This window comes from Centropristis striata, chromosome 20, assembly GCF_030273125.1.
Source record: "Centropristis striata isolate RG_2023a ecotype Rhode Island chromosome 20, C.striata_1.0, whole genome shotgun sequence".
Classification (NCBI taxonomy): Eukaryota; Metazoa; Chordata; class Actinopteri; order Perciformes; family Serranidae; genus Centropristis; species Centropristis striata.
Window position 1 is genome coordinate 13,101,599 of NC_081536.1, and position 27,525 is coordinate 13,129,123.

The 27,525-nt window shown below is 40.6% G+C and overlaps 1 protein-coding gene across 1 annotated transcript; it reads left to right on the top strand.

Moving 5' to 3' along the window:
* Positions 1-11,033: 11,033 nt before the first annotated feature.
* loxl4 (lysyl oxidase-like 4) lies at positions 11,034-27,324 on the top strand. Its single transcript, XM_059359028.1, is given in 10 exon segments — positions 11,034-11,113; positions 11,622-11,835; positions 11,926-12,103; positions 17,046-17,455; positions 17,905-18,067; positions 18,732-18,975; positions 20,040-20,155; positions 20,481-20,617; positions 23,905-24,016; positions 24,572-27,324. Coding segments are annotated over 9 exon segments (1,635 nt in total). The 5' UTR covers positions 11,034-11,113; positions 11,622-11,631; the 3' UTR covers positions 24,643-27,324.
* Positions 27,325-27,525: the final 201 nt, after the last annotated feature.

Genomic DNA, 27,525 nt, shown 5'->3' on the forward strand with positions numbered 1-27,525 from the left:
AGAATCTTATTTTTTATTTTCACTTGATTTAACAGTTGTTTTCATTCACTGTTTTATTCATCTTTAATAGATGTGCATCGGAGTGCAAGTGTAACAGGTGTTTTAAGGGCTGAGATGCTTTGTCCTCTCTGGATTCTTCAGTTTAACTTCATTAATTAAATTAAAACTAGCTTGCTTTAATTGTGCCAAGGTTCAAACAACATTTGCTAATTCTAAATGTGTTTATACACTCAATTATGCAACAGCAAGAGACATACAGTTTAAGGATTTATACAAAATGAGCTGTTTTTTCCACTATGATTTACGGCCAGTCTTCAAAGTATGTTTGTTTGTTGTTGGTTTGTGCCTTTATAATTTTATTGTCACTGTAGACAAACAGATTTTGTGTATTTTGTGCTCAGTGTTGCTCTGTGGCGTGCAGTGATTTAATGTTTTAGTGTCTGCCTCCACATCTGCGTTCTTGTTTGCCTGTGACACTTGTTAACCTCCAGTTAAAACTTGCCTTGTGTTTCTGTCTGGTTAGTTAGCCTTGGGGGATGTTTATTCACGTAAATTGTAATACAAAAGTGCTTTAGTGTCTCTAATTATACGCCTGTGTTTGACATGAGTGAAAAGTATTCATTTTATGCGTTTTGGCATTGCGTCACTACAAAATTGATGCTGCACTAGTGAGTTAAATCAAATGTGGGACTGCAAAACAAGTCAAGTTTTATCTCTCAGACTGTCTCAGCACATAATTCATTTCTTGGCTATATTCTTCCATTAAATGGACTACCTGAAGTATTTTGCCCAGAGGATGTCACCGTTGGACCATTAAATAGCCAGGCCTCTTAGGGTCCTTACTGGCTGTTTGACTTGAAGGGATTAACTCAGTCTTTATGCGCGGTAGTTTAAGTTTCAGGACTAAAAGTGATGATAAATGTTTGTAATTAAAGGGAAATTAGCTTGTAGCTTTACATTGATAAGACAATTAAATGACTCCACTGGTCAATTGAACATAAATTAATCGTCTATTTAAACAAAAGTAAACAACGCAGTGTGTCATGTCTTACCTGCAGACCCCCTCCTCTCACTCACGATGACCCGCACCCTCTGCTTGAGCGTCCTCCTGCTGCTGCTGCTGTCCCTGTCCTGTCCCGCTGGTGCTGAACCTCGTAGGACCACGTCCCCTCAGCGCAGGATGACTCGCGAGCCAGCAGCCAAGGTGCGTTTGGCGGGCAACTATGCGCGCGAGGCTCATGAAGGGCGCGTGGAGGTGCTGCACAACAACACCTGGGGGACAGTCTGCGATGATGAAGTGGACATCAAGCTGGCCAACGTGGTGTGCAGAGAGCTGGGCTTCAAGAGCGGCGTAACGTGGGCACACAGCGCCAAGTATGGAGAAGGAGCCGGTGAGAGCACCTCCTGTAACACATTAGGCCTAATTGTTGGTTAGAAATGTTACTGAAGACATTTAGATATCAATGTCTTAGGCCAAAGCCAGCTGACTGTACGTGAGTGATAAAACATGCTAGGCCTTGACATGTTGCCATGTCATAGCAGGTTAACCACAGGTGAATATAGAATGGCTGCAGTCCATTTAGCTTTAAGAGCACTGCCACTGTGCATGTTGGCTCACTGACAAGGCTAAGTCACTTAAAGGACTAGTGTGTAGGATTTAGGGCTTCTATTGGCAGAAATTTAATACCGGTATATTTAGTTTTCATTACCTGAACTACCCTATTAAGATCTGTTTTATTTTTGTTAGCTTAAAATGAGCACTTAATATCTAGGCCTACATATGGAGTGGGTCCTACTCAAGGAAATAATGTTTTTTGGGGAAAAACACACACACTGGGTTGCAGTTTTAAACAAAAATCTAACATGAATTCAAACAAAGAGCTACTTGGTTAGATACGAGCATTACAAATAGTTGGATAAGTTTGGGTTGCTTAATTAGATAATTCAAGTTAGGAAAAAGATCAGGGTTAGGGTTAAATTATATGACTGCTGGATGCATTTTCAATAAAGATTAAAAAGCAACAACTTACTGGATGCAATTACATAGTTTAATTTGCAGGTTAATTTAAAACTTAACAGAACTTAAAATAGCAGAAACGTACAATGCCAACACAAAGTCCTTAACCTTTAATTGGAAGAGAGACATCATTCATGGTATTAATTACAGCTATGCTTTCCCTGCTTTGACAGGTCAAATTGTCTGTTCTAAAAAAGGCCCATAAGATTATCATCATAATTTATTAGATTAAAGATTTCTCTCAATGGCAAGTGGCCACATTGGACCATTTTATCGCAACCTGTCTCTTCAAAACGTCCCTGTTACAGTGTTCTTCCCCCCAAAAAGCACTAAATGTATGGCTTCATGAAAAGACCACCAATTAAGACATCCAAAATAACTAACATCATAAAGTGACAAAGATAACTTGTTGTGGGATTGGAGTCTACATCTCGTTAAGGTCGCCTGGCAGGCTGGCAGCAAATGTATGGGCCAAAAAAGGGCATTTGTTTTAGAATAATGACAGCATTCGCTTGCCAGAGTTGTGCAACACTTGCTGTGGTTTATGGACATTCTTTACTGTGGCTTTTAAATCCAAATTAAAGAGAAGGTTGAGTGGATTCAAGGAACAGGATCTACAGCACCCTGTCTTGTAAAATACTGTGTATCTACCGCTAAACACGCCGCTAAGGTGCAACCCTAAATCAGCGTGCCAGTAAAAGTCAAGTGTTAGGTGTTTAGGAACGGATTCGGGCCCTTGCGTAGATGCAATGCCCAGTTTGTCTCTTGAACAATCAATGAAAGTCACAATGAATGAAGTCATGAATTGTTTATTCTCTCACAAGGCCCAATATGGATGGATAATGTACGCTGTGACGGCTCGGAGAAGACCTTGAAGGACTGCAAACACAACGGTTGGGGCGTGAATGACTGTAAACACTCTGAAGATTTGGGAGTGGTGTGCACCACCGAGCGCAGGCTGGATCAGACAGCCAGTAGAGGCTACACCCCCGCAGCCAGGCCCAGTGGCAGCACCGCATCTCAGTGGCAGGGACCTGTGGTCACCCGCAGGCATCCAGGTTATGGCTACTACGGAAACGGACATCAAGAGATCCCCAGGTTCCATAGACTCAACCAGGTACATCGGTTCACTTCTGATACATTTCTATGTTAACTAAAGACATGTAACTAATAACATGATGTGCATCTTCCCCAAGGGTCGCAGCAAGGTGCAAATCGAGGAGGTACGTCTTCGTCCCATTCTCATGGCTACAAAGAAAAAGAGCCTGATGACAGAGGGTGTGGTGGAAGTGAAGCATGCTGGGAGATGGAGGCAGGTTTGTGACCTGGGCTGGAGTCTCAACAGCAGCAGAGTTGTGTGCGGGATGCTTGGCTTTCCAGAGGCTACTCAGCACAATGTCAAAACATACAAGTGAGTATGAATCTTTCCTTCTAGCTGCACTGAGAGCGACACATTTCACCTTAATGAACTCAGGTGATTGGATTCCATTACACTGGGCTGTTGGCTGTAGTTCAGAAGGGCAACATGCTATCATGCAATGCCATTCATCCCATTGTTAGGTGAATAAAAACTCATCCTGAAGAATAAAAAAACAACAGTGGCATCCCGTTTAGAGTCACTTTGAGTAAAGGCCTTTTGTTGGGCTTATCTTCCTTCCCCAGCCACTTCTGCCCTGTGTACCCGTTTACTCCCCCCTCCTTTCCTCAGCCTCAGGATGATGATAAAGGAATCCCTGTCCCCTCTCTACTGCCCTTTCTCTACACCCCTCTCTAGGCAAATCACCTCTGCTCACCTCATTGCCTCTTTCTCTCACTCTCTCTCTCTGATGCTATCTTGAGTTTGCAGCTCTCAGACAAACAGCAGCACTTTAACTTTTAGATTCCCATGCTGAGGTGTAATATCACTGCTGATTGTGCTTTAACTGTCCCATCGATACCACGTGTGGGACAGAGGTGGCTATTGGAGAGCAGGATGAGGGTCTTTGTGGAGCGACTTGTCTTACTGGCATGCTCAGCATCAGCAGGCTGACTCAGCTGTGCATCTCTTTACTTTTACATCCCACTTCAACAGTGTGTGACATGCTGCCAGTGTGTGTGTGTGTGTGTGCGTGTGTGTATGTGTGTGTGTGTGTGTGTGTGTGTGTGTGTGTGTGTGTGTCTAAGTATACTAGGGTTGGGTATCATATGAAATTGTTTTTGATACTGTCGGCAATATAATACTTAAGTCCTGCTACCAATACCAAAACATACTTCTTTCAATATTTTACTTCAGGAAACATAGAAATTAGTTAAATGTGTGTTTTACAAAATAAGCCAAAGAAAGCCTAATTCACAAGTGTTAAATTGGACCTTAACATAAGGTAACCAAAAGATAACTAAAAGGTATCAAGCACCCAGCCCTACAAGTTTTGGGACTTTTAGCACATTTTAATTTGCCACTTAAGAGAATAGTTTAGTATTTTAGAAAATACGCTTATTTTTTTCCTCACAAAGATTTGAATGAGAAGGTTCTACTCAGTAAATGTATAGCTAGATCCAGCAGCAGTTAGCTAATTCTAGCATGAAGACTGGAAAGAGGAGGATAACCTGGCTCTGTCCAAATCTGACAAAATCCACCAACCAAACCTGTGAAGCTCACAAATGAACATATTATATTTTGACATCTGTCTTCTTGTCTAACTTTCAAAAGAATTGTAAATTGCCCAAAATGTTAAACTGTTGAGGCTCGATACCCAGACCCAGCATTTATACATTGAACCACTGTTCCAATGAGACTAAATGCACTGTATTTAGGTGTCTCCTTCTGCTCCTTTGACACTGATCTACATTCCCTCTCCTCCTACTGAAAGAAGAAACACTGACAGTGGTTTTTGGGAATGTTCTGCTTTTAAACCACAGGAGGACCACACATCAGTAGAGAATTACTCCATTGCTATTATAAGAATGAACAGGGTCTGACCATTTGCCGTCCTCTGTGGAATGGGGACCCAGTTGGATCTGGTTCCTGGAGAGCTGCCAGCTCTAGGTGATTCACAGTTTAGCTATTCCTTTCCTCTCTTGGCCGAGGTTATTCTGACTCAACTGGCGAAAGACTGCAACATCTGCTCTGTACTGTAGGTGCTAGATTTCCCTTCCAACTGAAAGGCTGTAACTTTTGAGGGGGCAACTAATTTGTTTTATAGACTTTTCTAAGTTTTTATTGGCTTTACAAACATCCCTTTTGGAGTACAGTGACTCACGGAAAGACTTCTGCATTGCCCTTGACTTGAGCTATCTCCGCTGAACTCTGTTATTGGGAACTCAGTGACGCTATAACTGGATTCTATTGTAGGAGGAGGGCATCATCAGGCATCATATCTTCAGTAATAAAAAGGTCCCTAGAATGAGCAGTCGTCAAACAGCCCGGCCTGACTCTGTACACGATCTGTACAGGATCATTTATTAGAGCACAGCTTCCCCGCATTGCAGATGTGATGCTTTTCATGCCTACCTTCGATTTTCTATCAGAGTACAGATTCGCCACTTAATGCAAAGAATCAGAGATGAGAATTACAAGATATAGTTGAGTGTGGTATTAGATGAGTAGATTTGTATGGCTGCAACATAAGAAATTTGGCTGCTCACCAAGAAGAGAGTTATGACAGAGGAGGACAGGGCTGCTGTAGCTTGAAGGGCTTGGACTGAAGCCTGCAGGGAATCTGCGCACTGGCTGTTTCAGGGTATTGTTTTTAAATATCCCTCTGAGGTCAAGGGAAAAGAAACTTGAACAATAGCACTCCATGGGCTCTTTTGGCCTTTGAGCTAAACCACAACTAAGTGGATGATACTGCTTATTCAACATATCTGCTTTTAAATGTACAGTAAAATGTTTGGGCAGATGTACGCCATTAAGTTGATTTCTTTTTTTATTGTGCATGTAAATTATAAGGCTCTGGCATGGAAGCGGTCATGACTTGATGCATCTTGGTCTGCCTGTCCTGGGTATGACCTGGTATTTTGCTGTCAGGCGCTATGCTGGTTTGAACCGCGATGATGTGTTTGTTTCCAAATCTGTACCTGTTTTTTATCTGCACAGATGGATATTTATTCTCTCTCACTTTGTTTTTCACTTCAAACTGGATCAAAGTGCATTATATTACACATTACATGTGCATTATAGCTGCCAGTGATATTTTAGTGATAGTGATATCCTCAAGCTGTTTTATATTATGAAACCTTATCTTTGTTATTGTATTGGGATGTTTATATACAACCAGAAGAGTACTTGAAATACAGGTAATGCTGCTTCAGCCTTTAGTTATGGGTAATTGTATGGATTGCTCTCTGACTGTAATTATAATCACTATACAGACTCACTTAGAAACAATTGGGTGCAAGACAATATGATGTTCAGTTTTCATGTAATGTCTTCCACTTGGCAGAAAGGCTTGTATTGCACAGTTTGACCAAATTTAGCCAGTGACACTCCCCCCTGTTTCTCCACCTTGCTCCAAGTCCATTCTTAGAAATCCCGGACCATGCCATGTCTCCCGGCTGCCTGTGTCTCTTGGATGAGACTCTGAAGATGCTGTAATTACAGGTTGGTCGGGACCAAGGCTCTCCGGGGTTTCTGCTGAGAGTGAAAAAAAACACCCCCAATTATAGCTGTGTGTGAGAGAGAGTAAGACATAGTTGGCGAAGGAGGAGGAAGAGAGTAACAAGAGAAAGAGGGGATGGAGAGAAAGTACCGGGGCAGCAGTCAGACGAGCCAGATTTTCGCTTGCTCGTGTGAAATATGTCCAATTACAGCTGCAGTTTGAAGTGCGGCCCGCTGTGTCAGCAGCTGTCTGTCTTCTCCTGTCACCATAGTGATTTGGGGACTTAACTGGCATTTTATTTTTAATTATGTTCCAGCTGAAATTTTCTTAAGATGAGGGTATCATTTTCAGGCTTTTGTGTGACATTTTGGGTGACCGAGTCTGGCTTTCCTGTCTGATGTCTGTGTGATCTTCTTCAATGACCTCCTCTCTAATTTATTTTACCATCTTTTAATTTCTGTACGCATGCCATGTCTATTTTTGTCATCTGGAACATGCTGAAAGCCGGCTTTGAAAATGTAGTTGTAACATAGTAATTTCTATCAGCACAATCTGGTGGATGGAAATATTTAGCAACTATTTGACATGCAAGATCCTTCTCATAGATACTTTAAGTAGGTTTAAATTAAATTAAATCTTCTTAAATATTTTATAATTGCTCTGTACAAGAAATAATCCGTTTCATATTGGCCCTCTTTCATTTTTATTTAGCTGAGTGTAGGTCCTATATTTTCAAGTGTTTTAATGCTACCGAATGAGCTGAATAAGCATCCTGTACAGCAAAGAACTTCTTAATTCTTAGTACTTCTAGTATAGGGGATACAGATACCAAGCTGTTAAAAGTACATTTGTATGGATGCTCTGTGATTAACCTAGTCATTTTCTTTTTCTCACAGCTCATCTGAATTACTTTCTCCATGTTTACGCACATGTCAAAGTTTAGTTAAGCATTTACATTATGCTATATGCTAAGGGATCGTATCAAATTCTACTAGTTTTTTCTCCAATATCTTATCCAGTGACTGACCAGTATCAGATTAGCACATCCCTAGTAGTGTCTACTGCACGAAGCTCAACAAATTGTTAAAAAATGTGTGTTTGTAATGCAAACAGCATTATTTAAATCTGACTTTTCACCCTGATTTTTTTTAAGATACACTTGTTGTTTTTTTCACTTACTTTTTAACACTTAAACCCAATGACCCAGAAATACAGCCAGGGAGCAGTGTGAGGGTGATGAAACCCAAGCAGTGGTGTAATGCTTGTCTTTTAACAGGCGGGTGGGACTCCCTATCATTAGCTTCTGTTCTCTTGGCTCCACAACAAGTACTGGATACACTGTTTGCAAGGCTGATGAATGCTATGGAAGTTGAAAACAAACCAGTACTGACTCTGTGTGTTCTTGTAGTTGTTTTAGCACACAGCATGTAGAAAAACGCTGCCATACAGCTCATTCTATCTTTTATAATTACATTGATCCATATAGAATTAGTTCATAACTAAAAGTAAGGCCTCATTGTTAATTATTTAACTTTACATTTAAAAAGTGACATTTATAACTTCTATCTCCTTTGAACATTAACAACAAGTACTGTAGTTCAGTCAAATGAAAGACCCGAAGGTATCATTTATAGCCTGTGTAGTAGTCCTGTTGGTCTGCGAAGAGGGGAAAATGGTTAGCTGATTGGTCTGTGGTGAGGTCACAAACAAGTCACAGACATGTTTGCCTCATGGGAAAAAGTGTGTGTATGTGTGTGTGCATGCTCCTTACTGTCTATCCCTGATGGCATGTTACTGCAGAGCCACATGGTAGACACATTTGAGATATTTTACAAGTGTAATTCAAGACACTGTAAAGAATAAGTGTTAAATTCTATACAATGTGTCAGCTGCAGTTTACAGCAGGTCTCGTGACCTCACACACAGCTTTATTTTAGAGCCCTGCACGTGATTTAAAAATAGGGTACATTTCTGCCTCATTAAGTCAAATGTTTGATATAGCATGCAATGCTATGTTAAGATTTACAGATGTTCATAATTTAAACTCCTCAGAGCAGCATTTGTACTTCAAATAGGACCTAAAGTCCATTTGAAGAATGTTGGGCAAAAATAGCATCTGTAATTTGAAAAACACCTCTATTTGCTAAATGGTTGCTGACATGAAAGGGCACACATTTTTTTAAAGTATTTTTTGATGCAAAAAGCAAATATTTTTGATGAGAGGTCCCATCTGGCCCCATTGACGACTTACAGCATCAGGAAACAGGTTGTTATATGATTTTGGAAAGTGTTCAGTCAGCAGTCCATGATTTCACCCATCCATCCACATAACATCATGTCAAAGACAATGCCTCTCTTGATTCCAACATCCTCAGTTTGTTTTTAAGGGTTCTTTACCTTTATGGGAATGCCAAGAGTTCATGTCAGAAATTCAAATATTTATCTACCTGTACCTTCACACAAATATGCTTAGACATGTTTGTTTATTTAAAGGGAATGTCACTAACACCAGCACTGGAGTATTTTTTAATGAAGGTTTTTTTAAATCCTGGCAGCAGCCACAAAACAATGAAAACCTTTTAAGCCTCCCACACATGTGATGCCATGATGATATACAGCTTCACACAGATTAAACTTGAAAAGGTGTGTGCGCTTCGCTGAACAAGGTATTTAATGGAAACCTAGAGCCCAGTGAATACTGTAGTATAGACTACATATTCTGGACAGTGGGTGGACAATATGGCAGGGGTTGTCCTCTGATCACTTGCAAGACACAGAAATTGCTCATACTTATCTGGGGCTGCCATAGTGACCCTCTGAGATCAGCTGCCTAAACAACAGCCTTTACAGTGTGATTAGGGTTCAAACAGTAGGCCTACACAGAAGTCAAGGTTTGGCTCGTACCTTGGTTTTGTAGTCACAGTTCAGTTTGAGGTTGGTACAGCTGAAACCACCCCAGAAAACACAATGACACGTTTCTTTTCATTTAAAGAAACGTATCATTTAAAACAGACAGACAAAATCCTCTTCTTGGGTACTGACACAGAAAAATGAAAATTGTGCATCAGTAGGAGTGCTCTCGGTCTTCGAGATCCGGCATATAATTTTCGTCCACCATACTGTGACTGACTTATATCAGTCTACATTCCATGTATTCCGCATTCAGCTGCATGTACAGTAACGTGACCCTCGTACTGCCCTACAATGTATATAACAGTGTTAGTCTCTAAAATTACCTAATGCATCATGACCTTGTATTTTTTCTGACCATATCATCAGCAGAATATCTGTGTTGTACCAATGTTTGCTGATAATGGGCTCTTCAAAATATGAGACAGGCTGTAGCATGTTTCATTGTAATTGATGTGAATTTCTGTAATGGTACATGCACTTTGCAGTGGTTTGAGGATGTCCTGGCATGGTCTGTATGGCATGTCTGCTCTGCGTGTCTGCCAAGAGAACAGAAGGCTTTCCTCTCCACCGCTCTCCCGAGTCAGCCAGCCTACTTGGTGCATAAACTCTATTCAGTTCGGTATTTCTCGGACGTGCAGCGCAGCGTACTGCCAGAGTCTTTGTTTGTATATCGTGCTTGGTCAAACCCTGTTTTCCCAGAAATGTTGTACATCACTGATGTTGAATGTCATGACTTTTTTGGACTGCATGTGGCTTTGGAGGTAACGACAGTTCAAAAATATCATGTGTTTTTTTTCATCCTTTTATAGTTCTTACATCCTGTAGTTATGTACAAATCTCTGCTATAGTGCAACAAGGAATGCTAAAGTCTTATATTCAAAGAAGGCTATGTTAGTTTAAATGGCAAGTAAATGTTATTTAATTTAAAGTTGGGTAATTTAAATTAAACTTTCCCAGCGGAACATTCCTGTTGAACACTTATCCACATGTTGGTGACAGGAAGTACTGTTGCCTTAAAGCTTAGGAACATATGATACACTGGCCACTTACACCAAACATAAACACAGTAAACAGCAAGCAGCCCACATTCCAGACCGATATATGCTACTGGACCTATAAAGCAAGAAAGAGACGGGAAGTTAAGTTGCAGAAAGAGAGCAAGAACTTTGCATTCTTCCTTGAACTCTGCATCAGTATATCCAAATTTACAGTCACCACAAAGCCGCCGGCATTGCTCATTCTGGTTTTATGTACAGACATATGGCGTTGTATGATTCATGCTTTTGATAAGGTCGTGTCTGAGCTGTAACTATTTTAAGTCATCACCAAGTACCCCAGTACTTGGTTTGTGCTGCTACTCACTGTGGCAGAAATCCCTCCTGTGTGGCCAGGCTACATATAAAACAAACAGCAGAAGTTACAGTATATTCCACAGTCACTACCTATTTGGATAAGAAATCTTTGACCCAGGTCACCTCACAGGGTGATGTGTGTGTGTGTATGTTGGTAACCTCAGCAAATATACAGACCGGATATAACTAACATCAGTTCTTTGGTTCTGTTGCAGGAAAATATGGGACACCAAGGTTTCAGATCCTTCAACAAGGTAATAAAAAGACAAGCATTCCGCTGAAAACCTTTTTCCTCACTCAACTTCTTACTAGGAGGGATAAATGAACACAACATTCTGTGCACCAATCAGAGTTTGGCAAAATTCAAATTAAGTTGTGAGGAAAGTTGTAGGATTATTTTCCTACAGTATGTAGCCAGTATAGTCAATCAAATCTGATTACACCAAACCCAGTGCTGATTAAGTGTGTTAGTATTAAGTAGCTTCTTAATTGTTAAACCCTTTAACTTGTCATGAATGGTTCGTATGATAGCTTAGGGAATGGGACTGTACCATTTTACATCGTGAACAGTTTCACAATCACTGTTTTAAGCATGTGATTAACATTGTTAAGCAGAAGTACTTGGTTATGGTTAGAAAAAAGAGCAGGGTTCGGTGAACTCAACTGCAGTTCTTCCTAAACTTGAACTTTGATTGTCGCTAATAATGTCTTAAATCTTTAATGTTTTAAGAATATGTTACCAAAACATTGTCTTCTTTCTAGATTAAGCTTCATGTCAAAGAAGAAGGGATTCTGGGTAGAAAAAGTTCACTGTCTGGGCACTGAGAACAGCCTGTCGGAGTGCCTTGCTCAGCTGTCAATCCCCCGTAGTCCCACTCCTTGTAAGAACGGGAGACATGCAGTGGTCAAATGTGTGCCAGGACCTCAGTTTGCTCGCATCTCTTCAGGAAGACCCCAGGCCCCCTATCCAGTTGTGGTAAGATTAAGTTACGCCTACACTGGCACATTCATACAGTGTGATTATGAACTATACGCTGAGCTGTATTCCTTCTTCTGCCCTGTACAGCCCGTGCGTCTGAAGGCTGGCCCCAGGCTGGGAGAGGGTCGTGTGGAGGTTCTCCGAGAAGGAAAATGGGGAACCATCGTGGACCACTTATGGGAAAGAACTGCAGCCAGTGTGGTGTGCAGAGAACTGGGCTTTGGTTCTGCCAAGGATGCCTTGCATGGAGCCTTTATGGGTCAAGGTAAGGGCCAGAGCAAAGGCTTTCACTTAACTCAGACTGTAAATTCTGGAAAAATTCCACATTTAATCGAGTTGTTTTGAGTCTGCAATTTGGGTGTTTGAATGTTTATCATGCGTCATGGTATTCCAGAGAAGACAGGGAGACTTTTTCAGCTTTTTGCTTATCTTAGACGCCGCACCCGTCTGCCCTGACTGATCAGATAATGCATGGGCATGTGTGTTTGTCTGTCTGCGTGTGTATGTTACCGTGTGAAGCTGCGAATGTGTTGATTGCAGTATCTCCAGCTGTGATTAAATGAGTCCTGTGCCAGGGCTACCAGCTGCCCAAACACCATGCACATGTGCACACAGTCACACACACACAAAATGAAATACTATAAGCCATGGTGGTTTACGTTGGCATTTGCTAACTAAGGCCACAGACATAATCTTGGGAGCTTCAAGAAAGCTTTTCATTCACTCACTGAGTACTGTGGTCTTTTTCCTTCGATTACAATTTTACGGATTTAGTGATGCCCAGATTCAGTCACTATCCAGCTGCGCCAGTGGTGTCCCCACCCTTACGAGATGTGAGAACAACTTCCCCATGCCTCAGGCTAGGGTGTAGTCTATAATCGTGCTGATCGAGATGAAATGTGGGATGACAGTCTGCGGGTTTAGCTCTTCACTTGATCATACATTGGGTGTTTTTGCAAGTGTTGGGTTAGCCCCTTTTACCTTTTATCCTCTTAAATTGAGTATTCTGTCGATGATGTCATTTATGCTACCTTTCTTTTTGTTGAGGCTAACAGAACTTAAATCTGGTTTAGTTTGCTCCTCGGAGGATACTTATTTTGCACCAGGCTTCACAAACCTTGTCGTCTGGTTTCAATCACCACCTTTAGATGTAAGGCCAGAATTTAGGTTCATTGTGGTTTCAGCAGTCTGATGCAGAGGTGTTTAATTGTCAGGAAGGGCCAAAAAGCTCTCAATTTTCTACCTAAAATAGGTTTTCTCTGATCTAACCATGAAGTTACATGTGCTTATGTCCAGTGTGAGCATGTGTTTCTTGTGTAGTTGTGAGTATGTAATAAAAATCAGTCTCAAAATTATAACACTAAGATGTAGCTCTGCTTTGACAATTGGCAGGTTTACTCTCTACTTTTACATCATATTACTCCTGTCTCGCTTCTGGAAATGCAGGTATTACTTTAGCATGTTTCCTGAGATGGTGATTCACTCACATTACCCTCAGGAGCAGGCAGCGCTCTGACTGTTTGGTATTTTCTTGAACTTGAAATTGGCTCTGTCAATCTGTGTGGTATTCTGTTGCCCAGTGCAGAGCCTGCGGTGCGCGGGGGGGAGGAGAGGCACGAAAAGGAGTACAAAGCAAGATATTGGTGTTTTGGTGGAAAATGTGTTGCAGGGAATAAACATTTCAGAAAGATGTTAGTTTCTGGCGCAAACTCACTCAACTGTGGTTAAAAATCCAAATAAACAATATTAATTTAACAAACAGTAGATGCATTTAAATCTGCATCAAAAATATAATTTAATGTTGATAAAGCAGGAACATCAGCATATATCTAGTATCTGTTTGTTGTCCACTGGTGCTTCATACCGTATATAAAGCTTCTTTTTCCTTTTAGTTAATTAAATCCCTGCAGTCATCTAAGGGCACCACGACAGACATGTTGATGAATCTGCAACATTCTTTGAAGGTACTGCGCCAGAACACAGTCCCATTACAAACAGCATCCACTGTGTTTACTTTGATAAAATTATATGCAGCAGCAGGCTGCTACAGAATAACCATACACACCTCATCACACATCAGACTGGTCAGCTTTAACTCAGTATAATTACTGAAGCTCATCACAGCCTCCTTTCAAACTTTATATAGATTTTACAATGTGAAATACAGTTGAATTATAGCTGAAATAGCCAAAAAAAAAACAATCTGTCTGTGGCTGCAGGTTTGTGGTGCTCAATGTAATGCCACTTTGCAACTTTCAGACAACAATATGATTTCCTGGAGAAGCATTTTTCCATGTGTTGAGCTATTGTTCTCATGCATCACTGTGACTGGCTCAGCTTCTTCAGAGTGAGGAGATGAGTGATATGACTGGCTGAAATTATATTTCATAATCACCACACCCTCTGATCTGTACTCCCCCTCGCGCAACCCGTTTAAAATTTGCACTGCTGGACATACATAAACTATAATAGCAGGTGTGCTTTGAAGACGCCCACACAGTCAAACCCAAGACCTACCACTTCGTCGCGCGATTGAAATAGGCCCCATAAAACACACTTACGTACATATACTGTACGTACATCCTCTTTCCTCTCAGGCACCCACACACATGTGCGCACACACACGCACACACACGCACGCACGCACGCACACACACACACACACACACACACACACACACACACACACACACACACAGCTCAGTACTCTCACTTTTCGTCTGTGTCTCGCACTTACATATACACTGCCATTGCAGGATTATTGGACTTCAAAGACTCTCACAGCTTCCTTTCTATAACATGCAGCCTTCTAGACATTTTACTGTGACATATAATTTTCCATGTGCTTGATGGTCACATAAACACTTTGCTATATGTTGATGAAAAAGGCCTAAATTAGACTCTTTGATAGAACAAACCCTCATTGAGAAAGATTTCCTGAAAGACTGAATTGTTTAAAAAAATAATTTTGTATGAAAGGTTTTAAGTTGTGCATCCAGTTAATTTTTCTTTAAAATCATCTCAAAAAGCATACATTATGAAAGTGATGATAATGCATTTTTCACATAGCACGTCATTAAACTCAAATACACTTTCTGTCTTTAAGAAGTCAGCAGACTGTAGCAACTAGACCTCACAGGATTATTTATGATGACCAAATGAGATAATGTGATAAAGCTTATGGTCGACAATCTCAGTCAGAGATTCTGGCTTTGAATGTGGTCTCACTTATCAGATTTGTTGAAACACTTGCACTTAGGCACTTACCTGCAGCATACAGGTGGTATACTAGCACACACACAATCCACACAGAATCCACCTCTTGGAGAAGTAGAGTTTTATCTTTACCACTTGTTACCCTGCTTTGAAATCCTGTTGACAAAAGAAAAGTAAACATTATTTTGATGCTGGTTGGTTTCTACCATCTAAAAGCCTGCCTGTGGGCAAATCTATTTACAAACTTACATGATTTTGGCACTTGGCACTAAGAAACAGATCTTACTGATGACAGAACATTTTTGTTAGAGGCACAGAAGGAGACGTTCAGTGGAAAGAAAAACTACACACACTACATTAATGTGCCTAAAACAGAGTATAATTTCAGAGAGGAAAAGAACAGGGTTTCCCTTGTAACCACTAACCAACTATTTATGCTATTCTCAACAAGAATGCTACCCTGTTTCCATCCCTGAAAGTCAATTTTCTAATCTGTCCAAATGATCTGTGGCATCTGCCAATTTAAATTACATGGTAATCAAGCTCAACTTGTCTCTTGTAAATACTAAATTTAAGCTACCACATTTATATTATGCCTAAATGTTGCTCTTATAGCTGTATTTGATGTCAAACTTTGACATTTTATTTTGAAGCTGGTTTGATCATTTGTGAAATTGATTTCAGGGAAAATGAAAGTGAAGAACAAATTAAGACTCAAGCTGCCAGCTCTCTAACTCCCATCATCATTACATTTATCGTCACCATCAGTGAGCTAAATTACAGGGACAATGTTTCTATTTATTTTCTTGACCAACATTGTTATTTCACTGTGTAATTTTGTACATATAGAGTACATAAGAGAGTAAAACACCGTGACAGCCTGTATGTGTATGTTTGCATGTAAAGTGTGTGTGGCTGGTTTCTTGGAATTTTTTTTCGGGTTTTTGCTGATTTCCCAAACTAAGGGTTAAATACAGCATGTCACAGTTCATTTTGAGGATCCCTCGCCTGTTTTTCTTGATAACTTAAACAGTGGGAGTTTGGATCCAGTTTTTGGCCTTTACGATGCAGATAGAGGTGGAAGTGGTTTAAAATGTGTCTTTTTCATACGTATGAACCCACGCATGGTGACCAGTATGGAAGCAGGCCTACAATCTACTAAAACCAACACAGAGACAGATTGGGTTAGGCTGAAATTTGGTCCCTACCATTTCAGTCATCTTCCTTCTCGCCCTTCTTTCTTGGCTTTTCTCTCTTTCCCCCGGTTTTTGTGGGTTTGGTTTTGTTTATTTCAATGCTGCCTCATTTGCAGTTTTGCAGTTTGTGCCTTTTGTTTTAAGAAAACACTGCAGCCATAGTTTGTTCTGTGTTTTCATATACTGCCATCATTATGGCAGCAGTTGTTTGCTTTCACAAAAACCTAATCTGATGATTGTTTTTTTCGACCTCCATCTTCCATGTTGTTTAGAGATTATCTGGTTTGAAACGACAAAAGTATTCTTGTGAAAGTTTGATTTTGTTACCACTGATTTTGCCTTGTTTGCTCACCCAGGGGGGTGGACTGCACACAATGTTATTGTTGTTGTGCCTAAAGCAACAGAATGGTGGTAATGAGGTGTGACAGATCCCTAGATGTTGGTGCCACTGCTGCTTGGTTTGCCGGAGCATTTTGTCATGACAGATTGGAATTTTTCATTGTTGGTTTGATGCTGAAATAGTGAAAATACATTCATGTGAAAGAAGCAAAGAGCCTTGCATGTGTGTGTGCTTCTTTGCTAGACATCTTTTAATGCCTTTGTGTCTATCAATCTTACAACCCATCAGCAATCCATCTAACAATTTAGTCTCTGGGGGAAGGTTGACCGATTTGCAGATGTAAAGTTTAAGAAAAGATCATGGTTTGGGTTAAACAAAATACATTAACCACAGGGCATTATCTTTAACATTTTTGTCATCATCGTCTTTAAATCCATCTCCTCCTCTCTTTTCAGGCACAGGACCTATCCATATGAACAGTGTCCAGTGTATGGGGTCAGAGCGCTCCATCCTGGACTGCTACTTCCAGGAAGTCCAACCGTGGACATTTAAACACAGCCAGGATGCCTCAGTACGCTGTAATGTCCCCAAGACTGGTATAGAAAAAACGGTATGAAATCAACTCCATCAGAAGTCTTGTCAGCTTTCACTGATAGAGAATTACCCAACCAATTCCTTTAATCCAATGGTTTTTCAGGTGCGACTTGTTGGTGGTAGAGTCCCATCAGAAGGTCGTGTGGAGGTGTTGATGGAGGTTGGGGGTCGTAAGCGTTGGGGCTCCGTCTGTAGTGAGAACTGGAGCATCAATGAGGCCATGGTGTTATGCAGACAGCTCGGCCTGGGCTTCGCTGCCAGTGCTCATCAGGTAACAACCTCCCTGACTAACACTACATCCATAACTGACAGGGTGGCAGCAAGCATGTCATTTTGATCCCTGATTGTAGTGCCACCCCTTAATCTGGGTCATTTTGAAAAACTTTTGTCAAAGTCTGATTATCAGCATCTGAAAGGATGGGCATAATGTCCTGAATGGACGAACAATGTAACACTCCCATCTCTAAAACAATCAGTATCATTTTTAAAATGTCAGACTTGAGTTTTCAGAGGCATCATTCCTCCATGATTTGTCAAATTCCCATCAGCAGTGTCTGACGTATTGATGAAAGAACAAATGTTAAAAAAACAAGTAAACATAGAGGCCAATCCATAGTCACAGCCCCTGGTGGACAATGAGCTATGATACTGCTCACTGATTGAAAACCTGACAAAATATCTACCTCCTGTGACACCATCGCTACGCCCTTCCTTTGACAGGAGACCTGGTACTGGCCCGGTGACTCAAGTGCAGCTGATGTGATTCTTAGTGGAACTCACTGTGTGGGCACAGAGCTTTCAATTCAACAGTGTCGCCGCAACAACCATGTCCATTGTCCTCGAGGAGGTGGAACTAAGGCAGCTGGGGTCAGCTGTTCAGACAGTAAGTCAAGCCATCTTCTCCTCCCAACTGCCATATTATTTTAGTAACGTTAACTTGTACATGACACAATGCAATTGATAACTGACATTTCTTTTCCTGCACGGAATATGATACAATCAAATAACACATTCAACTTTGATCATAACATATTTATTCCTTGGTTAACTCATAATGTTAGCATTTTTGTCATTAACTTATTGAGGTTGCAACAATCTTGTACATCACAGTTCAAAACTAACATTAAGCGGGACCACTCACCAGTAGCCCCAAGTTGTATCTTTTATCCAGTAGTTCAAAATCGCTGAGATGACATACATACAGATGGTTTTTGATTCCTGCAGCTTTACCAAAAGTCTCTCTTTCCAAACTCCAAAACCTAACCATTTTACCTTAATCACCTCACTCAACACAACAAGGACAAAGCTGGTCCAGTGAGTTTACTGCTGATACTAGGCACTGCAAGGCACGTTGTTATGGATGCACATACTGTTAGGGATCATTTTGAAAGCATGGCAAACTGACCAAACTTCATCAAACACCTGACAAATAAGGACTGACAGACATGACTAACCAACACCAAACAAACATCAGTGTTTTTCTGTGCTTGTTGAAAAATGTTTGATTGATGGGCTTTACATAACGTCTTATATCTGATCTACTTCAGCGGCACCTGACCTCGTACTGGATGCCCAGCTGGTCCAGGAGACAGCCTACTTGGAAGACCGACCCCTCCACCTGCTGACCTGTGCCAATGAGGAGAACTGTCTGTCTTCCTCTGCTGCCAGGATGAACTGGCCTTACGGCCACCGACGCCTGCTGCGCTTCTCCTCCCGCATCATGAACCTGGGTCGGTCCGATTTCAGACCCAAAGCAACAAGAGAGAGCTGGACCTGGCACCAGTGTCACAGGTAGAGCACATCTCTGGAGTTCATCGAGGTGTTACATGTTCTTTGGTCGTTGCAATGGAAAGAGCTGTTTAAATACTTACTATATGTGGGATGTAGTAGTTCACCTTGTGGTATTTCTAAGTGTTTTTTTGGGAAAACTGTGGTTTCAGAGTGTCCTGGATACAGGTGAGGTTTGTGTGGTTTTTAGAGGCTGTCAGAAATATTCTGACAAACACCTGTTCCTCGTACCAAATTGCTTTTACGTGCCTTAAATACATATTTCCCTCCATGTTGAGTAATTTCAGTTATATTTAATTTAATTGCATGCAATTGCTACCAGGAAAGAAAACATGCTGAAGTGTGATCTCTGTGCCAGTGCACGTATGGTTTGATGAGGGGGGCTACAGGGAGCGTGCAACACAGGTATTACACACAAAGAGCCTTTGTCCGTCCCCGGGCCTCAGCTGCATTTTGTCCGTTAGTTGTAAATAGGCGAAATATTGTCCTTGGGTCTACTTTTAACAAATTCCACTCTACCTCTCACTTTGCTCCCCTCAGTAAGTTAGATTCTTGTCAGATGACGAGAGCACTTTCAGGCCTGTCGTCATGAGAGAAGAAGGAGCCATTTGAAGCTCACAGTATTGGCTGTGTGACATATCTCCCAGTTAGTTATGGGTGGCCTGAAACAGTGTTGTCATCTCTCCAGATTCATTAGCCGCCCTGCAGCACGTGTCTGTGGAAATGATGGCTGAACCAATCCAGTTACCACAGGTCGGGTGTAATACAAAGGACAGGGTAGCCCACGTATGGTCAGGTCCGTTTTAGTTTGTTACAACAACAAATCAGAGCTATGGATGTGTGTTTCAAAGCCCTCCATTCACTCAGAATGAGTAAACAGCTCAACCAAGCTGGCACTAAAACAAGCTTCTGTGAGAGGTGTTACGGTGACACCCTCGCTCATGTTCAAGCAGTGAGGTCATTAGGCTACAAGCCATAGGGAGCCAGTGTTCAGTTAGTTTAAATGCACACACTCATAGACGTACACACACACACTCTCACCTGGACTTTCCCCTCTGTCGTCCCAGGCACTACCACAGTATCGAGGTGTTCACACATTACGACCTGCTGACTCTGAATGGCACGAGGATTGCAGAGGGACACAAGGCCAGTTTCTGTCTGGAGGACACGTATTGCCCTGACGGTAATGTTCACCACTATTCATGAGCCCCAGTGAAATACTGTTCCCCCATTAGTGACAGGAAATTAATATCCATATTTCCAGCTACAGCTATTTAGATTTTTACTTTGTGGTTAATGTGTTAGATCACTGCTGTTGTTGTTCCTTCACTCTCCATTTACTTGTTATATCATGAATGAAATGGCTCATATGAAAAAGCGGAGTTCATATGTAGTCTGACGCAATTCGGGAAGCTAAAGGCTCTTAAAAATATCAGGGAGTGCCGAGCATTAAATGAGCTTTGATGTTGTGATTGATAATGCTGTTGGTTCGTGTGTATGTGTGTTAGGACTCCAGAAGCGATTCTCCTGCTATAACATGGGCGATCAGGGTATCTCTGTGGGCTGCTGGGATACATATCGGCATGACATCGACTGCCAGTGGATCGACGTGACAGATGTACGGCCTGGAGACTACATCTTCCAGGTCAGAAGTCATTTTATAGTTTTTACTCCCCATCCCTTTTGAAGTTTGGGTACATTTCAACACAATTTTGTCATGTTACAAAAATCAAACATGACTGACTTTGTGATAAGTGATAAAAGGACTAGTTTGACATTTTGAGAAATATGAGTTAGATAAGCAGATTGATGCCACTCTTTAGTCTATATAGTAAATATGATGCTACTCCCAGAACCAAGTTAGCTTAGCTTAGCTTAGCACTACAACTTCTTAGCAGTTTAGTTGCAGGTAACACATTTTCACTTCCTATTCGTCACACACAAAATGCTTGGTCAGGAGCTCATGGTGTAACTTTTTTTGCACAGGGTACCCCTTTACATAGCTTATCTGTGCTACTTGTGACACATCTGTCTTTATGGCATGTTTCTCAACATTTAGTTAAGAATTTACATTATTAGTATGAGATGAGTAGAAGTATCAGATCTGCACATCTTTTTTGAAACACTGGGGTCGGCAGTTTGGCATGATTGGGTAAAAAGTCCATATTAATTGACTGTACTTCTGCACCTTCTCTTGGCTCTGTTTTCAGGCTTCAGGAAAATCTTTGGCCAATCACAGGTCATTTCAGGGAGAGGGTATTCCTATTGGCTTTAGTTTTAGATACAGATGCGTATGCATGTCCCTTCAGATGGTGAAAGCCAAGAATAAATGGTAGAAAATCCTGCGGAAAAATTGCTATAGCAGCACGGGCAACAACTGCTGACAATGTAGAGCAACCCAAAAAAAGGAAGGCGGATTTATCAAGAAGAGAGTCTTAGGAGAGTCTAACAATCAATGCAATGAAACACGTATCAATATTTGTGAAGCATTTTGGCAGTGAAGAGAAATTGTTGCTAATAGTTTGGCCTTCTGCTAACCAGGCTAACCAAAGGCTAATGGCTGCGGCTAATTCAAGTTCATGTAATGTAGCTAGAGACTCAAATCACAGTATATCATCTCGAAATACTTTAAAGGCTCACAAGTTTGCAAAGAAAATGGGATGGTAATCCTCATAAAATTGCAGCTATATAATGGCATCTGCATTATATTAACAATCAGGATGATTGGAATGAATGACGATTCCTTTTAAAAAATGGCAGGGGGTTTTGTTGCATTTTCCAGCTTTGAGGCCAGAAATTTAGTTAATGAGAAAGAGGTTCACAGGATCTTAAGGTGTACTTCCTCATGACTGGTTAGGGTTTCTGTCTATTTCAGTAAACCCTCTCGACCTCCCTCATCACAGTCATCACCTCAACCATTCCTCTGTCTGTCATTACTTTGACCCGGGTCAATCAGTCGAGTCATTGTGGCTACTAGACTAAAACACATCAAGGCCTCCTACTCCCATTATCGTCCATTTCCAGTTCAGACTACTGATCCCACCATGTACGCAGCAGTCCTCAGATCTCACGCTGCCAATTACCTCGCAGCTGTGGCAGATTGGTTACAGTGTAACTCACTGTTTGATAATTACTGCTGTCACCCAGTTTGTCTGAGAGGTCACTCTCAATCTTAGTAATTACACTCCCCTGTTCCCTATTGATGATGGATTTATTTAATTTACTCGCAATGGACGTGACATACATTTATATATAAACGCATGTGCTGACTGGATGTATTTTAAGCATGTTGAGCGGGATATAATTATAAAGTCGAGCATTGCTGCAGCACAATGTGGAGGCGGAAAAGAAGGAATGAATGATAGAGGACAGAAATGGAGTTAAGATAAATGGGAGAATTAAATTGAAAGAACTACTGAAGGTGAAAAGGTCGGGGTCATTTGAGGAGGAAAAAACAAATGAGAAGAAGAGAGAAAAAGAGAAAGCTCATAGTATACCAAGTAGGGAGTAAGTTACCCACCAAGGCTGCAGAAGTGAAAGCAAATCTCTTTTATAGCAGCTCTCCTTCTATACTGTGCTCTTTCATTTATCTAGTAAAGTGCAGATGATGCCTGACTTTTCTGATGCTGGGCTTTACACAAAGATTCAGCAGGCCTACCCTTGAACCACCCACCGCTAATGAAACACACCAATTACCCAAATTAACTATTGCCTCCTTTTAGTCAAACAGCAGCTAGTCCCCCCTTCCATTAGGAACGGCTAATTTGCCACCAAGGAATTCCTCCTGCCCTGTTTTTATTTTTATTGCCACTTTCTCACTGAGCAACACATTCTGCCAGTGAACCGGCCCCTTCAAAAGCCTCGTACACTCAGGTCCAACACTGTAATTTACCCTGAAAAATTAAGAGACAGTTTTGTGCATTCACTATGTTTTTTAAAGTTTTCTGCCTTTTTTAGTGTAGTTTGCGTCCGTTCCCCCTGTAGCTGTTTGTAACATGTACTTAAAGTGGGTGTAGCAGTTTACAGAGCAGCTATTAGAGTAAATGGCTTCTCAGGATTATCACCAGACCAGATTAAGAGAAAGGTTGTATCAGCAGTTATGGAGCTGCTCTGCAAATGACAGACTATTAGTACAGTGTATGGCAGCACTCAGAGTAAGACCGATTCCAGACATACAAACATGCTTATGCATAACTACGCTATTGCAACAAACTTCAATTTTAGGCTAATTCAGTCCTTATTATTGCATACCTATGTTGTTGTGAGGAGCAACCACATTCCATGAACTGAAGCTGTAAAGTTGCATAACCTTTCATGCAGTGACTCATCATGTTTTTTGTGGGAAGAAGTGTCTATTTTACATGTTTTCTAACAAGTTATAAACTATTTTACGATGAGCTTTCCTTAAAGATCTACCAGTGTGTTTCATGCTTTGCACAACACATTATAAAAAGCAAGCGTTTTACCGCCACATGTTATTCAGTCCATATGTTTAGCTGTAGGCTAACAAGTGAACATCATTCAACATTAGGTCCATGAGAAAGTAGCGTATAGTATATTTATCTCTCCACATACTGTATGGAAAAGTCATCCAGCTTTTTATAGATGAGAACGGGATTGACTATAAAAACAATACCAGCCACGAGTGTTGTTAAAAAACAGGCCCTCTAACAATTTTACATCCAACTGCTCTTTATTTCAAATGGCTTTCTCAGTGTGTAGTGGGAGGAGACTTATTCCCTGTTTGACCAACTGCCTGGCCAGCTGGAGATACAGTATTAGATGAAAGTGAGAACAACAAAGTGATAAATTCTCCCAGTTTCCCAATAAATGTTTTTGCAATGATGAAGTATGCAGCCGCAAGTTATAAGGTCACAAAACATTGTGATATTGAACTGTTGTTAACAGAGGATGTGTGTGATTGTGTTGCAGGTGGAAGTCAACCCATCAATGGACATGGCTGAGTCCGACTTCATGAACAATGTCATGAGATGTCGTTGCAAATATGATGGCCACAGAGCGTACATGTATGGATGTCATGCAGGTGAGGACAGAAAGGCCTTTTTCTCTTTTTTCACTTTGTCTTCGGCACACTCCACACGTACACAGTTATTTTTACAACAAAGTCTTTGCTTAGCACACTGCTAACTCATAGTTCACTGATATAGACCTTATAATAATAGAGGATGTAGTCACTGGGATGTCACCCATTGGTTTGTGGACTGCGCTTTCGAAGCTTTAAGTTCGGCTTTTGGCCGTCTGAATCTTGGTTAGGTGGTAAGAGTAATCTCAATTAGCGGCTGTAGTGGTGGCAGCACAGTGTCTCTTAATTTCCTCCTTTGCTGTGCACATGTAGGCGCAAGTAGTCAGTCCAAAAAGGCTACAAAGTCTGGGGATATGCATTAAACATTCAGGGCTCTTGCCTCAGATGCCCGGGCCTACTGACGCCACTGAAAAGAGACATCAAAATGCATGCCCATTGTATGCAACTTGTACTAATTTATTTGGTATTGAAAGATTAAAGCAAAACTTTTTGGGAGAGTGGAGGGAGAAAACCATCAATCCTCTGTCACTGATTGTTGTGTTGTTTTCCTTATAGGTGATGCGTACAGTGCAGAGATCGAGGACCTGTTTGAGCACCAGAGGCAAATCACCAACAACTTTGTGTAGCCCATCCCACGGCCCAAAGCAAAGGCCTTCCAGTGGGGCCCAGAGACTACTCAGGGTGGGCTGAGGTCCATGGACCCAGGTCCTTCAGACCTTAGGACCCCCAATAAAAGACAATACACAAAATGGTGCCTGTTCATCTCCTTGGCAGATGTGGAAGAAATATTCATAAGCGCATCCTATCACAGCAGCGACCATCGTCCCTCCAATGACAACAAAAGTGGAACAGGTGCCGGATGGCTCTACATGTTTTTTATACTCTATTTAAATAAGAATATATTGGATATTCAATCTATACAGATGTTTGTGAATGTGGACGACTAGTAACTTAAGTTAGTTATTCAAAACATATACGCATGAAAGACCTTAATGTCGCTACAACTAATCTGTCACTCAGACAACAGGGAAGCCAGTGCTGTTGGGAAATGTCATTCCCAATCTAGAAGATTTGAAAATCAAAGGAAAAAATAATAATATTGTGTGTTTGTGTCATTTCTGTTGCAAAAGGCTGATTTAATGCACATGTAGCAAAAGTACTATAATTTGCTGTTGGCATTATTTTAACCATATTCTTTTATTATTGAATTTTGTAACTCTTTTTTTACATTAGTTCAATATTGGTGCTTGTTAACAATACTGTATGTCGTCATATTAACCTCAGTACGTTTCAGGTGAACAGTGTTGTAAAATGCATTTTGGGTAGTTTTCTCTCAAAGTTGATTTGGTATTTTATCATTGCTTTGGTTTTAACAAAATCCTTGTTTTCTAAAAGTATAGTACAGCGTTTTGCTTTTCATTTAGAATAGGTCAAAAGATTTTTTTTATGGAACAAAGCACTTTATCTTTTAAACATCAGTATTCAAGTTTTGCCCCCATACCTTTTTTAATTAGCCACCAAATTTACTTTTAAGGGTGTTTCTAAAAAAAAACAACAATTGTGTTTTTACATGTCAGAAAGTGAAATATAAGGTTTATGTTTACTTTTCATATACAATGTACTATTTATGCTTTGACTTTATTTATTCATGAATTTCACACATACACAGCATGCTCAGTTAAGAGTTTGTCAGCTTGCGCTTAATTAACTGAATATAGTAAAAAAAAATACTGAATATTTTTTGTTTTTCTGACGTAATTAACAAGGGAGGAAAAATGATTTCATACAGGAAGAAGTATTAGAACGTTCCCATGATGCATATGCGTAATTGTTGATTTATTTTATTTTAGTTATTAAAACAACTGTAACTGTACAGATTTTCTCCTCCAGCCTCTGATGGGAGGGAAGCCCGGTCTGACAAAACCACAGTATTGTGGCAGGCAGGCAGGCTCGGTTTCGAGAGCATATAAAAAACCTTTTAATTAGGTCTGTTTGGGTTAGACATAAGGTTACGGTTAAGGTTAGGGCTATAGCATGTGCTTTATAAAGAAACACTATGGAATTGTAACTTATGGAATCACGGAAGGAATGAGAATCTGAATTTCGTTACACAAATCTACAAGATTCTGAGAGATTTAGTGAGGGTGATGGTGATTGAAAGAAAGTTCGAGAAAGTAAGACAGAAAGAGCAAAGGGGATGAAGTTTGGAGAAAGACTTATGCAGACATACAGTTTTTACTACCAGAGCTGCCTTTTTGTAGGCAGCCATACAGAGACCACAAGCTGGCATTTTCAGCTCCCCAACGAGAACAACATGTTTGTCTGGGAGAAAAAATAAACTCCTCAATTTACGCTTGAACACTGTAAACAGTGGCCCTTTTTACTAAAGCTGTGCCTTCTGAAATATATCTCTACACTTTCTTTGCTAACGTTTTAGCTGCAAACCAAACAATGATGCAACTCCATTTTCTTTACAACATGGAACTTGTGTTAATCATGTTGTTTTACTCCATTAATGTGTTTGATGTGTTTGGCTTAATGTCTTAGTGGTTAAACCTGTTAACATGGTTTTCTAATGGCCAGCTTCCAGGACACATTGTGGAAAAGACAAGTCCCTCATAAAGACACTTGTAGACTTAATTTCTTTAGCACATTGTCTTCCTCCTCACTGCTGGGCCTTTGTGATTTTCACTCCATGAAGAAGGCCGTAGCTTTGTAGAATATTCTTTATAATAATGCACACCTGGTCAAACATAACCAGCCCTATTACTAAAACTGATATGCAAATGTTAGAAGATAGACCTGAAAGTCTAAAATATGTGTTTGCAGATATGCTTTTCTGTTGTTTTTTGCTTGTGTACAGTTGCTGTTGACATATTATGGTCTGTTCTGTGTGTTATTTAAAATTATATGCCATTCCATATCTTAAGTTGGTTCATATTCACCACTCTCATGATATTACTGTATTGTACCCATGCTATCGCCTTAGCACTGGGACATTGTTTTCCATGGCCAGTTATGCTTTTATTTTATCTTTAAAGCTGAGAGTGTGAGCTACGTGGTGCTTATCTACAATCATATTCATAGAAAGCTGTGCTCTCAGGGACTTTAACCTCATCTAAACAGAAAAAATAAATGTTTCATGTGATGTGATTTAGGTTACTTTTAGCTGTGATGCATACACTCTTACAAAAAGTAATCTGTGCCTGCATGTTCCTGGAGGAAAGTTAGGATAACTGTGGATAGACACTGGCTGAGTCAGAGGCAAATTTCAAACAAAGACCGAATCACAATCCATTCATTCATCATTACTGTGAATCAATAAAACTTCATCACATACTAAGCTGTCCTCTGTTTCCTGCCTCTTTCTTGCTGCTGATACATGACGCTGCAGAATATTTATTGATTGGCTCGAACTGTATGTTTTCTTTCCATCAAGAGTTAGTTACATATAGCATTTTTCCTTCATCATAGAAATATAATATAGAACAGACTAAATAGATAGAGCA